The sequence below is a fragment of the Penicillium verrucosum genome (assembly GCF_028828655.1).
Source record: "Penicillium verrucosum strain IBT 35672 chromosome Unknown utg000003l_segment0_segment0, whole genome shotgun sequence".
NCBI lineage: Eukaryota > Fungi > Ascomycota > Eurotiomycetes > Eurotiales > Aspergillaceae > Penicillium > Penicillium verrucosum.
Genome location: NW_026643212.1, coordinates 1,971,280 through 1,986,552, shown reverse-complemented (window position 1 = coordinate 1,986,552; position 15,273 = coordinate 1,971,280). Strand labels below are relative to the sequence as shown.

The window sequence follows — 15,273 nt, the reverse complement described above, 5'->3', positions numbered from 1 at the left end:
GCATAGATAGACTAGGAAGATATAAGTAATTCCTCGGGCTCTGCGATTGTGCAATTGATTGATTCCCATGTTGGCTTGGTAGTTGACTATGCTGCCAAAAAAATATCTCATTTATGTATTTCACAAATCTAAAAAGGTATCGATGAGGTCGGAGGGCTGCTCAAAGAAATCGAACATCACAATCCCCACTCGCTTGCCTTTCTGTCTTTCCAGGAAAGGTACTAGCTGCTGGTTAACCGCGCCAGCCGGCGTATAGTCAGTTCCATTTCCCAGTGCCATGATACGAGGCCAATCGGGAGGATTGTTTTCTATGTTATTACTAGACGCCCAGGTCCAGAAGAGACTATCCGGGTGTTGGCTAGTGGCTTTGCGGATGTGTTCCACTGTGGCGTTGTATTTCCACCTGATGTTCTCAACCGCACTGGACCCTACCGGCGTGAGCGGTTGGTAGTAGTCTTCTATGTAGGCGCTCAAGCTTTGGGCCATATTGTATTCCAGGGTGATATCTGGGCCGTTATCTGTCCAGAGACTAGGCGAGAAGTGCAGGCCGGGAAGTGCGGCTGTGTAAGAATCCGGAAGTTTGTCCAGATCAAATCGACGCATGAGATTGATCTTGCCACGCGAGTCACCCAGGGTGCCTAGTTCGTCTTTTGTTTGCATGAAATAATGCCGCGCCACGGGGGAGGTGAGGATATTGTAGAGCTGCAGCTGTACGGCCGCGTTGTTGGAGGCGTACAGGGCCGTCGAGCTTTGGTACTGGAATGAAAGGAAAATGGTCTCCGAGGGGTGGTCATCCAGCCACTGATAAAACCCAAACAGCACATCGTCGACTGTGGCTGTCTGCGAGAGCAGGGCCTGTGAATGGTAGAAGATGAGGGTGGAGTTTGTCGGATCGAAAGCATACCGCAGATCAAATGCCCGGATTCCCATGTCGAGCATATCGATCAAAGGCAAATCTTGGCACCGCAGTGCCTCTGGCTCCGGAACAATAACCTTGTTGAGATCTGTGATGCCCCGCATAACATCTTGCGTCGCCTGGGTGTAATTCCACGTGGCGCTGTCATGGGTTCCAGGGATGTTCATATGAACGAGCAAAGTTTCGTCAGGGTAACTCTTCATCCATTCCACTTTCCCCCCAGCGATCTTTTTGTATGATCCAAATATTGGTGTGGCATTGTCAAGTACTGTCTGAAGCGCGAAATCCGCTAAGGCCGCAGACACCAGGGGAAGCGCCATGGTCATAACAACTGAGGCCGTCCATCTCATTTTGTAAATAGTCAGATTTCAGTCAAGAGATAAACAAATATTAAATATGTACTAGGTAGCGTTATATATACAGATGTAGTGCTTGCTGAAAGGAGCCCAGTCAATATTCTGCAGGGGGTATCGACGCCAAGACCCGAGACAGTTGCCGGAAACATCGGGGAAACGGGGAAACGGGGAAACGTATTGTCGATCGCTTCATAATCCACATTCGATGTTCACAATAGTCGTTTAGCCCAAAGTCGGCTATACTATGTAGAGACACATGGCTGATGGCACTCCCCAGGTTGGCTTGACGACGCCACGTGCACCGATTGCCAGGTCGCGACTGGTGCGACTGCGGTGGAGCTTCATTTTGTTTCTCGTCTTGGGTTTGCTAGCAATCAGTTCGGAAATTTACATATTCGAAGGTCTTCGACAGACTTGGTTTTTCTCACTTAAACCTATCTCCGTTATGCGCAGCCTCGTCTTGCTTTCCGTGGCGGTCTCAGTGCTGGGTCAAACCCCCGGGGACACCTTCTATCCTCCAACGCTGAATAATACATCATACATCAGTAACAGCTCGATTGGCACATATGGTGGTATCTATGAAGCTCCAAAACATGGACCAGCTAGGGGCAGCCCCTACGGCACCTATGACTACTGTTCTATGCCGCATCCTCGTTCGGAGGAGTACGAGCTCCCCGAAGCTCTAGCCAACGGCTCAACCAAGGGAAAGCTTGTGTACCTGGAGTATCTACAACGTCACCAGCGGCGAACTCCATACAACATTCTCCCAGGTGGGGAGGTGAGAAACCCTCAGATCCCGAGGTCGGTTCTCGGCCCAAACTAACTCCTTTCCCTAGAACCAGGCATATCACTGCGATGATGTGCGTCCGTATCTCTACGCAGGCCCCAACAGCGCAAGCGGCATCCAACCAATGCCAATGTATGCACAGACATACCAGGACCCCACCAACCCCTTCACACCCAGCGTGAACGGCACCTGTCAGTACCCCCAAATCACCATCGGAGGGGTCCAGGACGGATATCAACATGGCAAGGACCTGTGGGGCGTCTACGGCAAGAAGCTTGGCTTGATCCCCGAGAAGCCAAGCCACCGCGTCTGGTTCCGCTCCAGCGAGTCCGCTCTCACCCAGGCCTCGGCTGGTGCCGTCCTGCGCGGCCTGTGGCCTGACTACAAGGGAGCTCTACCCTTGCACCAGATGGTATCATCTGTCGATACCGTTAACGAGGGATACGCTTGCCCTGCTGTCAGCTCGACTCTGTCGAGTCTGCAGTCTACCACACAGTGGAAAGAGCACCTAGCTGTCACCGAGGAGTTGCGCTCGAAGCTGGGCGCTATGTTGGGTGCGACAGAGAGTTCGTGGCAGAGTACCTTTGACCACTTTTCGGATAACTTCCAGGGCCGTCTTTGCAACGGCTATGATCTGCCCTGCAGTGTGTCAAATTCCTCGGCCTGTGTCACGATGCAGATGGCTGAGGAGGTCTTCCGTGCTGGCGATTGGGAGTGGAACTACTACTGGCGCACGAACCCGGATGTGGTCAAGTACATCCAGGTTGTCGAGGGCTTGTTCATTGGGGAGATCATTTCTCGTCTGCAAGCTGTCCTGGACGGGAAGTCTTCCCTTGATTACAGCCACGTCTTTATTCATGATGGGGATATCGGTCCTATCCTAGGTTCTCTGGGGATCGAGACGCTTCGCTGGCCCGCTATGGCATCCAACATCGCATTCGAAGTTTGGTAAGTCGAACTGTCTTCTGATACGCTAGGATTCACTAACAATTTTACAGGGAGACTAAAGATAGGAAGGACGGGCACTCCTTTTACGCCCGGGTTTTGTATAGTGGCCATCCCATACGAAGCATCCACGGTCTTCTTGACTGGGTCCCTCTTTCAGAGCTGATTGATATCCTGAAGCCCTATGTCCCCGAGGATATTACCTCTCTTTGTGGATAGAAACAAGTTAGAGATCGGCAAATTATGGTCTCATTCCATTTTTCTAAGATAATCGTTTCAAAGTGATCCATTTCTAAAATTTATTCCTATATCCGCCTCGTAGTTCCAACCTATGCACTGACGTTCCAAGTGCCGTCTAATCACAGAAGAGACCCAAAGCATGTGGCTACTTGTCTGACCATTTCTTCTAGCCATGCTTGAGAAAAGTACAACTTTTAAGGGAAGAGAAATTCTTCGAGTATTATGTATTAATATTCTCATTATTCATGCCAATTTATACGTTCGTCGCTAAATATAACGCCGCTCTTTGTCACCATATCCTATGAACAAATATCCTGCAATAACTTGTCGTTAAAAAGTCGCAAATAGGCAACCAAAAAATACACTCATTCCACCTCCTCCGAGATAGCAAATTTGCTCAAAGCACGAAGCCTGCTACCATAGAAGTAAAGCAGCCAGATACCAATGATACCAATGACACTCAGTCCACCAAGAAGACTGACACCTCGAGCAACACCCAAGTTCCCAAACAGCGGATGCGCAAACAACACACTGCCACATGCAAGCGCACTGCGGAAGAAATCATTCGCAGCGAACAGACTAGCCGCGTATTTGGGGTAGGTGAGGGGGATGTAAATGAAGATGCACTGCATGACGATGAAAACCGTAGCACCATAGATGGTGATACCAATGGTAGGCACAATCCAATGAATAGACGCACGAGCCGTCCAGGCAAAGACGAAAAGACCAATCGTGGGACCAAAAGATGCAGGCAGGGCAGGAATAAGGAAAGCCTCATTTGCGGGGAGGCCGAAGCTACGGATGCGACGATTTGTCCAGAAGTGGATGTAGCTGGCGTAGATGGCAATGCCGATAATGCATGAAACCAGGATACACAGGAAGACTAGACCAATCTGGCCGAGGTTCATGTTGTAGTCGGTTGGGTAGACCAAAGGGAAGACTTCGAAGAAGGAGTAGTAGATGCCGTAGATGATGGCTGTGTAGATCTGGACGAAGAGGACGGCGGGATCCTTGATGGTGATTTCCATGGGCTTGATCAGAGCGTCGATGGCAATGGCTGAGACACGCATGTTGCGCTGGTCAATCTCGGATTGTGACATGAAGCGGTTGCTATTGTGAATTTTACGGAGACGGTCGGCACGTCGGAGCAGGATTGTTGCGCTGCTGGTTTCCGGGAGGAACATAAACATCAGGATGAAAACTGGGGCGGAGGCCCAGATTGATTCGAAGAGGGACCAGCGCCAACCTTTGACGGGGACGGCGAAGCCACTGAGAAGAGGGCCGAGAGCGGCTGTGAAAATTAGTTAGTATATAGACATATATCGGGTATATATGGGGTGGGAAGAAACTTACGTCCACAGTAGGCTGCAGAAACCCAGGCCATCATGGCGTAAGGCAGGGCCATGAGGCTATACAGGTCTCCAATGGAAGCACCTCCAGATGCAAGACAGGGCGAGCCAAAGAACCCTTGTAGAAAGCGTAGCACCATCAGACCAGCGAAATTGTCAACCAAGGCTGTTGGGATGGAGATGATCACAAAGAGGAACATTGTGACGATGTAGACTGGATTGCGTCCAATCACGGGGATTTCACTCAGTGGAGAGAAGACCAAGGGTCCGATACCATATCCCAGAACATAAAGTGACAACCCCAAAGTAGCGACCAAGGTGCTCACGCCGAACTCCTTCATGACACCCTCTGTTGAGGAGGTGTAGATTGCAGAAGTGGTATACACCACAAAGGTATATAGACAGATCATGGTAGTGATGAGAGCACGCTTGCGATTGGACCAGTTGTGTGGATTCTCTGAATCATCGGTATAGTACCAATCAACAAGGATGGAACCGTCTTTTGTTTTCCCGGGGGCGATGGGGATAGACTTGACTTTTTCAATCTCATGTTGTTCGTCGGCCTCGAGACGAGCTTCGGTGAATTGTAGGGATGTTTGGGTAGAAGCTCGGCTTAAAGGCTCGCTGTATTCATGGCTTCGGTTAAAATCTTGTTGGATGATTTTCTTTTCGTTGCTTTCATCGCTAGAGTTCAACAATTGGAGCCATGTGTCGGGAAGCTTGAAGTCAGGCTTTTCTTCGGGATATTGGAAGTATTTATTGTTTGTCAAAAGACGAACAAGCTGCCCGAATGGGGCATCTCGAATGGCAGATTCCATTTGGTAGGAACTAGAACAGACACCCTTAGATGCTATAGTTGAATACTGAATTGGATGATATATATGTATTGAGGTGGAATAGACAGACTATATACTTCTTAAGAAATCCCCCTACACTATTCGAAATGTTTTAGTCATCACTGGAATACAAGTATTAGGAATCAAAATGAGAAATCAACCTAAAAAATCTACCTTGAAAAATCTATCTTGAAAAATGCTTGATTCCAAAGCAAATGGATTTAATGATCGCTAATCGGATATTACGCCAATCCATGGTTCGGAGTCCGCACCAATCAAAGAAGACCTATCTCGTGTAAGTAATTCACCCGATCCCGACCGCGTATAAGGTTATAATCTATAAGGTTATATCGTATATTCTAGAATTAACTTGGTGATAACCTTGGAAGGTCTGACTCATCGTGTCATTTACATGGAACCTTAGAAGGTTATGTCCGGAGATTAGCTTAGTTCCGTTATAGTTATCTCCTACTTAGCTCCGTCTTGCACACATAACTACCTAGGTAACTACCTAGGTAGTTAGTCGAGTTAACACATGTGTGAATGCAAAGAAAAGTGTTAGCCTCAAAAATAAAAGACATTTTGTGTATAATTGCTACAAAGAAATATTTATCACTTGTCACAGCCCCCAAACGCCAGGGCTTAAATAAGGTACATATGCACGCCAAACCTCCCTGCTAAAAAGTTGTAGTGGTAACAAAGGAAGATAAGGTATACAACCCGAACTGAAAGAAACAAAACAAAACAAAAAGAAACCATGAATCATTGCACATGAGGCATAATAGGCTCTCGCCGATTGGTCCTTCCCTAGTATGGGATGAAATCAAACTGCATTCGTTCTATGGATGAGATGTTAGCATGAACAAAGGAACGGCTAAGAGAAGTTCTTACCGAGGAAATGGCTCCAGTCTTCTTCCTCGCTGAGTTTGTTAGACCAATACTGCTCGAGGAATCTTAATGACTGAAGAACGTTCGGCACACGAATAGTGTCATGCAAGGACGACAGCAGTTGCCTAACTGTATCTCGATCCTGACCACGCGCCTCGCAGCCCGCAATAAAGATTGGTGTCGTTAACATCACCCAAGGCGAAAGACCCGACGATGGCCCGATCTGCGCAGTACACTCTAGGATACGCTGGACCGACTGCTGCACTTCTGGCGACGTAGTTGGTGTTTTCCGAAGTCGTCGATGAATCTGGATAAGCGCACTGTGTTGGAATGCCTCATTGCATAGCAGGAGCTGCTGTGCGCTCTCCGTAGACAAGCCTTCTGCGGCCCTAGGGTAAAATGAGGGCTGCGAGTTTGAGTCACGATTCATGAGCTGTCGAATTGCGAACTCCAAGGATGCAGCATCATCCTCAACACTGCCGTCAATCTCTCCGGCAACAAATCCCTGGGTGGCCTTCTCAATTTCATGACTTCGCCAAGCAGCAGCACCGATCTGCCTAAAGACAGCCGCAAGGTCTACGCTGAAACCCCAATAGTCATCTAAGTAATCAGTAGACCCGCCTAACCCCATCAAGTCAGACGAGACGAAGTCCGAAATATCCCCAATGGGTGGACCATTGCCCGTCAGTGCCGTAAGCGACACGATCGACCAGTACCAGCGATCCAAATACCGCCGGAAACCGCTTGTAGACCGCAGGGAATCCTCACCAGCGGCGTCCGATGCCCTCATCAATGCCCTCGCCCCGTCAATGTGTGCTCTCCACGAGTTCGGGTTGATCGCCCCAGAATGGATTTCAGCTAGACAGAGCGTCCGAGCCGTCGCCACCAACGCCTCGGGGTCCTTGGATGAGGGATTCTGCAACTCTGTTCGAAAATGTTCAAGACTGAGAGCCATTAAACGGGCGATATCCGGTGCTGATTTTACGCTCTCCGACTGGTTGTGTAGGGCTTGGATATGGATCGCCGATAGGGCCGTGGTAGCGTAGAGTAAGGAGGGGGTCTGAAGAGCCATTGGGATCAGCATGCGACATATGTCCTGCTGCATTCCCGAATGGCATGCAGTAATTTGAGAGGCATCGTTGATAAAATGGTGTAATAAGGCCTTTTGACCGGACGACAAGGACGAGAAGGGGTCGACGGGTTGCGACAGAGTGAGATCTGATCCGGATTTGGCGCTGGCTGACTGCGCCGCCGTCTTGGTGGTGTAGATGAACTCCCCTGGTGAATACTCTGGAATGATCAGAACTAGGTAAAAAGTCTCTCTGGGATAGAGTACATACCGAGTCTCTGCATGCCTCCTGTCCCAACGCAAGCACCAAACCTGGAGCGCGAGAACGCCCGTCCACCCCACTGCAACTGCATTGTATATTGGCATTGCTCGCCTGCAGTCTGGCAGCGACCGCAGTTCGGTCTCTGCTCGTCACATTTTTGTCGGCGTGCCTTACATCTCTTGCAACCTGTGAAGGATCTCGACATGAGTGCTATGGGTTGGTGGGATGATGTTCTCGGCGAAGAATTCCTGCGGGGGAATGGAAAGCTCCCCGGACATAACCCGCCCGGATAATATGGTTTCTGGGGAACAACAATAGGGGGTTCAAGTTATTACATTGGAATTATATAGAGAGCGATCAAGGGGTAATTCGTGTTCTTCTCTTGTTGCATCGTTGCACATCTTGGGTTCTTTAGCGGTCGATCCCAGGATCCACCGGTTGGAGTATTGGGATATCAAAATCTAGGGGCCATGAAATTTCAGAGATGAATATGATTCTAAGATCCCCCCGAAAAAAAAGAAGGAAGCGAGTATGCGCTATGGCAAGAAAATACACAGTACATGCCAACCAGAGTATATGTTCATCCTGGAAAGCCATCAACATATCAGAAAACCCCTCTTCCGGGGATCAGCCTTCAAAGGTATATCGAAGCCATTCACCGACGGCATGCAAGCTCTCCCATCGTACTGATTCATCTTGATCAACCATCAGTTCCATCACCCGCGTCTTTAAGCCTAGTCGCTCCAACTGCCTACGGCGTTCGGGAACCTCCTTCACCAAGTGCCCTACGTCGCTGCAAGCAATAGCCAGCACCTGCTTGTCGTTCTCCCAACTCTTAGACAGAATTTCGGCTAATTTCTTGGGCAAAGCGCCGTTGGACTCCTCAACAATTCGTCGAGCGTTATCTTTCCAGAAGGTCGGGTTCTTGTGAGGGGGCGACCAGCGGAGGTGGCCCGTCTGAACTTCGGCAGCGTATTCGTCAAAGGTGGTCTGTGTCTTGGTGTACTCCTCCAACATGGAAGAGAGGGCGCTGAGATCCTCGAGTAGGTCGGGGTCAGTCAGGTGACGACCAGCCAAGTTGGTCAGGAGGGCGGGGAGTCGAAGGAACACGGCGATGGGCAGCAGAGTCGTCCGGTTGCTGGAGCAAAGACTGTACACAGTTGCAACGAGCAAGCGAGTGGTCTTTTCTTTCGGCGAGAGACGCAGAAGGTGGATATAAAGTTGGATAATTTCATAGTTCCTGAGTGGGGTCGGTCAGTAGGGGCTCAGAGGGTCAAGCTAGTCAAGCTAACGCTTGGTGTCACATCACTCACTCTTGAAGTTCCTCGCCAACGAGGGCGCCCTCGAATGCAAGCTGCCACAGAACAAGGAGCACCCGATATAGAAGCTGAAGGCCAACGCCACCGGCGAGGCCTGGCTCGACGCTGCGAGTGCTGCTTCCTAGTGTGCTTGCGTTGCTTACGTTGTCTTTCGCCCCAGCCGCAGCTCGAAGAGTGTCGATCAAGGGGGTCAAGGTCTCTTGACGTTGCGCCCAAAAGATCTCTCGCGCTCGGCTTGTTCTCAGCAGCTCTGAGAATCCTTGGACACCAATATCCTGGAGCCCACTGTCCTGATTCTTGGTTAAGGTGGAGAGGTAGGTGTAGAGCTGAGGGAGAGCCTGGTTGTCGCGCGGGGCAGGTTTGGATGAAGCGACTAGACTGTGCGACACAAGCGCCGTGAGGAAGGTGGACGTGAGCAGAGGAATGGGGTCTTCAGCATTTGTCGAGTGCTGCAGGAACGGTAGGAAAGGCTTGTACGGTTCTGGGTGAGAAACAAGCGAGTTGGCCAGAGAAGGCACATCTGTTAAAGATTAGATCAGCATGATTCTTCAGCTTCAGGTCCTCCAGTATCATATACCTTGAATCAAGTCCGAGGCCAACACCAGTATATACTGCACAATATCGGTCCTTCGAGAGGCCGAGTTCAAGACACTCTTTCCCTGTGCACCGCCGGCCAACAGATCGGTGTATCCAGCAAGATCTCCTTCCACTGTCTGGCGGCGTTGGTCCTTGCGCACCTTATCCACCGCCTTGATCTTCTTCAAGTGCTCATCGGTGATGTTGCCCGCTCGGACGGCACCCTCCCACGGAATTGGTCGAGCTCGAATGTTATTCTGGAGGGAGCTGAGGTATGTGGGTGGCTCCAGTGACATTGTGAGTGTAATCTGGGAGATTTGGAGCCAGAAAAAAGGAGTGTCGCTGGCTGTGAATGATACAAACTGGAGGTGTGTCCAGAGAGACGGGGGAGCTTTGGGGATGACGGAAGCCTGTGCCAAGACCGACGGTATCTCAACGCATAGCCTCAACTTTTGTTTTCTGTTCTCTATTTTGATTCTGGCTTCCTATTTCTCTATCGTCTTACTTGTTTCTATAGGTCTTTTTCTTTGCCGATCATTGACTCGCATTCACTGTCTTATCGGCCCAGTGCCTTAATGTTTGTTCGGATTCGGAACTCTCGCCTAGTACTTTGAATTCGGCTTAAATCCTGCCACACACACTCTCTCTCTCATTTCACCATCGCAGCAAGTCCTTGCCATTTCCGCCTAGGCTTCGACACATCTAGCAAGAATTGCTATCGAATTGACTCTGAAAGCGTCTCCCACGATACTCGCAAGTCGACGTCCGAGCGCAGCCCCCACCGAACCCATGCGAATGCGACACGAGGCATTTGCCGCTTAGTAGCCTGTTCCCAATTTCCAATACAGTAATTATCCCACGATGGCGCAGAATTCGCAGACACAGAAGCCAAAATGGGGCGTGGGTTCTTTTTTCCAGCAAGCAGTAGCCGGCGTCGAGTCTCGGCTGGATCACATCTTGATGGATGAGGAGGGAAATCAGACCGGCTCTACTGCAAGGCCCACTGAAACTCAAGTCGGAGAAGCGCCACCGACAAAAGCTCCTGTTGCGTGTATGAAATCCACAACACTTATGCGAACCAGTAGAACTGGCTAACATCTTTCAGCGGTTTCCCGCAGTTCATCGACCGCGCGAAGAAATGACCGGCTTCAAGAACGTCTAGCCCGAGCTATGGTGAAGCAAAATGCCTCAAATCTCTCTTCCCAGTCCCCTCAGAGCCGAGTCTCACCGCCTGCTAGTCCAGTACCCAGCAATGGAGCTCGGTCGAGTATGGACATTGATTCCAGCGTTGCATCGGTAAATAGTGCGGTGGAAGACCCCAGGGACTCTCAGCCCAATGACGACAACAGTACAGCTAAATTAGCCTCGTCAAGGATAAGCTATGACTCTGGGGTATCACCGCGTGTTTCAATGGACATCAGCGTCGCAGACTCCGCGCCCAGAAGCTCTGTAGACGTGGTTCAACCATCAACGGCCTCGGCCAAATCCAGTCAAGAAATGTCGGATTCGCAACGGAATGAGGTACCGAGTGAGTTTGCTTCGCACGATAGTCCGCGGGTTAGCGTTGAATCGCCATCAGAGATACCGGTGGAAGCTGAAAACCCGGATATCGCTCGCTTGCAGGCTGAGCATAAAACTGCCGAGTCTCAATGGCAAGATGAACTGCATGGTTATATTGAACGTATTGATGCATTGCAGTCGAAATTGAAATACCTCGCCAAGGACGCTGCGGAATCGGCTAAAAATGCTGCAGCAAGTGCTACCCAAGGGAGTGTGCAAAAGCAGCTCCTAGAGAAAGATGAGAAGATTGCATTGCTTCTCGAAGAAGGGCAGAAGCTGTCTAAGTCGGAGATGGACCATCGCACGGTGATCAAAAAATTGCGTCAGCAACTTACCGAAAACACCAAATCTCAGACTGAAATGAAGAGAAAGACGGACAAGCTTGAGCGAGACTTGGTCAACTCGGAAGCACGAGCGAAGCGGGCAGAGGCCGCAGAGAGGAGGGCCGCCGAGTCTTTGTCATCCCAAACAAAGTCGACTAAAGACTTGGAAGCTGTTACCAATGAACGCAATGCACTCGGTCAGACTGTCCAAGAGATCAAATCGCAATTGAGTCGTGCGGTTTCCCGCGCCGAAACCGCTGAGACAAAGGCGAACTCTGATGCCCTAGATCTGGAGAAGCAACGGGCGACGGAGCTAGACGAGGAGCTATGCAGCCTGAAGATCGAGCGCGACATCACTGAAGAAAAGTCCAAGAGGGAAATTACCGAGTTGAAGGAGAGGATAAAGCAAGAGAACGAAAGGGCTCGAATACTTGAGGCTGAATTGAAAGGCGAACAGTCCGTCTTAGAAAGCAAGATGGAAAGTCTCCGCTCCCGCGCCGAGGAAGCTTCATCGGGGGCAACGGGGGAGACGCAAGCCAAACTTTTGCGTCAAATCGAGACTCTGCAAACTCAATATGCTGCCGCTAGTGAAAACTGGCATACACTAGAAGGTTCTTTGCTCTCCCGCCTAGCTAGTGTGGAGAAAGAACGCGATGATGCTAGTCGACGTGAGATTGACCTTCGGAAGAAGATTCGAGAGATGGTAAGATCTCAAACTCCATGGCTTGGTGCACCGCAAGATTAACCAACATCAATGTAGAACCACAAGTTAAAGAAGTTCGAAGAGGAACTAGACAATTCTAAAGAAGCTGAGCACGATTTGGACAGCAGGCTCGAGGAACGCATGGAAGAGCTGCAGAAGCTGCAACAAAAACTCGAGAAAGCGGCAGAGGATCTCGCCTCGACGCAAAGGGATATGGCCGAGCAGAAGAAAACATGCGACGCAACGTGGGCGCAAAAGCTCGAGGAAGAGCGGGCCAAGTGGAGAGAGCAGGTGAATTCCCCGTCACAACTGCGTGGAGTATCACCCGTTGCATCTCTACGGCGATCGAGCACCCTCGACGCCATGACACCAGGGCTATCGGACTTCCGCCCTCCTAGCCGGCGCTCATCTACTATGGCTTTCACCTCACCGGAAATTGGCACGCCACCTCGGCAAAATTCCTACCCTGCCTCAATCACCCAAGCCACGCTTTCCCCCCCGCACATCAACACCAATCCATCGATCCTTGCAGCACCCTCCATCAGCTTTGAGCCGGAAGAGTACTTCGAAGATTCTTGTACTCCTGCCACTCCTTCAGCATACGGCGGTACCCAAGCACCTCCATCGCGCGGTATCAACGACATAATCTCCGAGTCAACCGTCGGTGCCGGCCCTTCTGTGCAGCTAGTCGAGCGCATGAGTGCCACCGTCCGCCGGCTAGAGAGCGAGCGCGCTGGCTCGAAGGACGAGCTAGTCCGCGTGACGACTCAACGCGACGAAGCCCGGCAACAAGTTGTGGACCTTATGCGTGAGCTCGAAGAGAAGCAGCTCTCGGATTCCCGCGTGCAGGAACTCGAAGCTGAACTCGAAGACCTTGACCAGCGCTACCAAACCACTCTTGAGATGCTAGGCGAGAAGAGCGAGCAGGTTGACGAACTCAATGCTGATATCGCTGATCTCAAGAAGATCTACCGCGAGCTGGTTGATAGTACTATGAAATGAGGGCGAACTGGTTGGATGTTTACCTACCATCTAGTGAGCCACCAGCGGGACGCTTCTTGGCTTAAATCTTTCATGCTTAGACTTACACCTCTCGGGTTTGTAAATAGAATATATATCCTGTCCTGTACAAATTAATCGATGTCATGCAACCTTGAAACGAATTGGCTCCTGCATCATGGCGCACCTTCCCATTTAAGCGGAGCAGTCATACCTACCCGGGGCTAACGTCACTTTGACTTCGGAAAATGAGACTTGCAGGCGGAGCTCGCGACAGTTTCCAAGGAATACTCGTATTATCAAACGTGTCTTCCTGATTATTTCGGACATCAGCATTACTATGAGCGCCTCTCTGCAGGGTGTTCCACACACTCTCATTTTGCTATACATAAAGATATCAGGAAGATGAGGAATGCACCGAGTTCCCAGTGCCCGGCCTAAACTGCACCAACTGCTGAGAACTTTCGGCCTGCTTTCTATCCCAACTCGCAAGAAGGACGTTAAGCAGTTCATTGGCGACACCCAACAACAAGAAAATCGCAATAACCTGTCCAAATGTCCATCCTTTCTCTTCAGGGTCGAGGTTATTGCGATGGATAGTCTGTTCAAGCGAAACAATCAAGTATATGCAGAACGAACAGTACGCGACTGTGTTCAGCGTGAGGTTGAGCAGCGCCTTGCCGTGCAACCTCTCGGGTGGCTCAGGACGATCTTGGTAAACAGGATGATTAACCTCCACAAACCAATTCATCCAACCCCTTTTCTGACCCTCAATCCTGTTTCCAGCGTTGGGATGCCGCCTCCGGTGCACAACGTACCCACACAGGCACGGTAACATACACGTGAAAGTCAGAGCACAACCTGCCACAACTGTACCCAACGTCCCCAGAATGATATACCGGAATACAGGAGAAGTAGCTTTGATGCTGACGCCAAAGACCACATACACCGTATCCTTGTTGCACTGAGGCTGGCTGCCAAATTTCGGCGCCTTCACCCAGACATAAACGTTCAAAGCTAGGAAAGCCGCCAAAGCCAGGAGCTGGATTGCGGAGAAGAAATACAGTCGCCATGGACCGAGTCCCGCATACCGGCCTTTACTTACCATCTTCATGCCAAGTATGGCGAGAAGGTGCACAACGCATATCGCGTGGAAAAGCGTTAGGTCGCCACGAACTGTCTGGTAGATTGCTGTGCAGAGGAGGGCTAGGCCTTGCAAGCCGAGGGCGGAGGAGACGCCACGCGAGAACTCTTCCTGGTCTTCGCCTGGGGCAAATACGCGGAGTAGATATCTGGTGATTGACCCGCCTAGGCAGAGGGTGTAGATCGATATACGGATCTATGTGTGATAGCTTAGCTGGGGGTTTTTTTTTTTTTTCAAGGTAGGGAGCTAAATTGAGATAGAATGAAAATTATGGCATATGAGACGATACTTACTCCGACCCCAGATACGTCGGGGTTAGCCTCAATGATACAGGCTGTTGGGTTCATCCTGTCCGGCACAATGATCGTTGCAACGACTTTCCAGGCGATATGCTACAGTGGCCTGCGTGGAGGGGTGAGACGCTCTATATCTTAGTCTCGGTTCAAGTATCCATAGCTTTTACAGTCCTCGATGGGGCTCTCTCGGTTCGCATGACGAAAAAGGCAAAGGAAAGGAGAAAAGGAAAAAAGGCATATGCCCGGGCACGGAGGCGGCTAAGCAGGAGCATTGCGCCACGACACGCTGCGATTACCAGTCAAAAATTCTTCAGAGTTGTGTAAAGCAAAAAGGCGGCTGAGTCTGCCAAGATGACCTTGATCGCACTGGTATTGGGTCGCCTCAGGATACCCCATGTGGCGCCCCAACGATGCTTACTGCAGGAACCGCTAAGGCCGAATTAGGGCTGGTTAGGCAAGGCCAGGGACGAAGTCTCGGTAAATGAGCTCCATGATTGGTCAATCGGGAACTATATAGCCAAACCACTGCAGTCCTTCGTTTACTGCTTCGTGATTGACCCCGTTTTAGTGAAAAATAGTGCCTTGAGCCTTTTCAGCCTCTCCCAGCGTCATCCGTATGACCCCACGAGGCTTTTGGCAGCGAGAAACGGGGAGCTGGTCTATCTATCAAGTCCTGGCTAATAAATCCGATTGTCTTATAAGACA

The 15,273-nt window shown here is 50.5% G+C and overlaps 7 protein-coding genes across 7 annotated transcripts; 2 read left to right on the top strand and 5 right to left on the bottom strand.

Moving 5' to 3' along the window:
* Positions 1–120: 120 nt before the first annotated feature.
* N7516_008436 (phosphatidylinositol-specific phospholipase C) lies at positions 121–1,266 on the bottom strand (the record flags this gene model as incomplete). The annotated part of the gene is made up of 1 exon (XM_057221155.1): positions 121–1,266. The coding sequence occupies one exon, from the start codon at positions 1,264–1,266 to the stop codon at positions 121–123; it is 1,146 nt and encodes a 381-aa protein (XP_057071427.1).
* A 262-nt stretch (positions 1,267–1,528) lies between these two features.
* N7516_008435 (histidine phosphatase family protein) lies at positions 1,529–3,223 on the top strand (the record flags this gene model as incomplete). The annotated part of the gene is made up of 3 exons (XM_057221154.1): positions 1,529–2,050; positions 2,109–3,007; positions 3,058–3,223. 3 exons carry the CDS (start codon positions 1,529–1,531, stop codon positions 3,221–3,223), a joined length of 1,587 nt encoding a protein of 528 aa, XP_057071426.1.
* Positions 3,224–3,609: 386 nt separating this feature from the next.
* On the bottom strand, positions 3,610–5,411 carry N7516_008434 (MFS transporter; the record flags this gene model as incomplete). The annotated part of the gene is made up of 2 exons (XM_057221153.1): positions 3,610–4,535; positions 4,598–5,411. 2 exons carry the CDS (start codon positions 5,409–5,411, stop codon positions 3,610–3,612), a joined length of 1,740 nt encoding a protein of 579 aa, XP_057071425.1.
* An 825-nt stretch (positions 5,412–6,236) lies between these two features.
* On the bottom strand, positions 6,237–7,853 carry N7516_008433 (Zn(II)2Cys6 transcription factor; the record flags this gene model as incomplete). The annotated part of the gene is made up of 3 exons (XM_057221152.1): positions 6,237–6,268; positions 6,321–7,607; positions 7,658–7,853. 3 exons carry the CDS (start codon positions 7,851–7,853, stop codon positions 6,237–6,239), a joined length of 1,515 nt encoding a protein of 504 aa, XP_057071424.1.
* A 422-nt stretch (positions 7,854–8,275) lies between these two features.
* N7516_008432 (H(+)-transporting V1 sector ATPase subunit H) lies at positions 8,276–9,839 on the bottom strand (the record flags this gene model as incomplete). The annotated part of the gene is made up of 3 exons (XM_057221151.1): positions 8,276–8,888; positions 8,962–9,487; positions 9,545–9,839. The coding sequence occupies 3 exons, from the start codon at positions 9,837–9,839 to the stop codon at positions 8,276–8,278; spliced, it is 1,434 nt and encodes a 477-aa protein (XP_057071423.1).
* A 565-nt stretch (positions 9,840–10,404) lies between these two features.
* On the top strand, positions 10,405–13,131 carry N7516_008431 (M protein repeat protein; the record flags this gene model as incomplete). The annotated part of the gene is made up of 3 exons (XM_057221150.1): positions 10,405–10,594; positions 10,649–12,129; positions 12,187–13,131. The coding sequence occupies 3 exons, from the start codon at positions 10,405–10,407 to the stop codon at positions 13,129–13,131; spliced, it is 2,616 nt and encodes an 871-aa protein (XP_057071422.1).
* Positions 13,132–13,525: 394 nt separating this feature from the next.
* N7516_008430 (uncharacterized protein) lies at positions 13,526–14,619 on the bottom strand (the record flags this gene model as incomplete). The annotated part of the gene is made up of 2 exons (XM_057221149.1): positions 13,526–14,467; positions 14,566–14,619. The coding sequence occupies 2 exons, from the start codon at positions 14,617–14,619 to the stop codon at positions 13,526–13,528; spliced, it is 996 nt and encodes a 331-aa protein (XP_057071421.1).
* Positions 14,620–15,273: the final 654 nt, after the last annotated feature.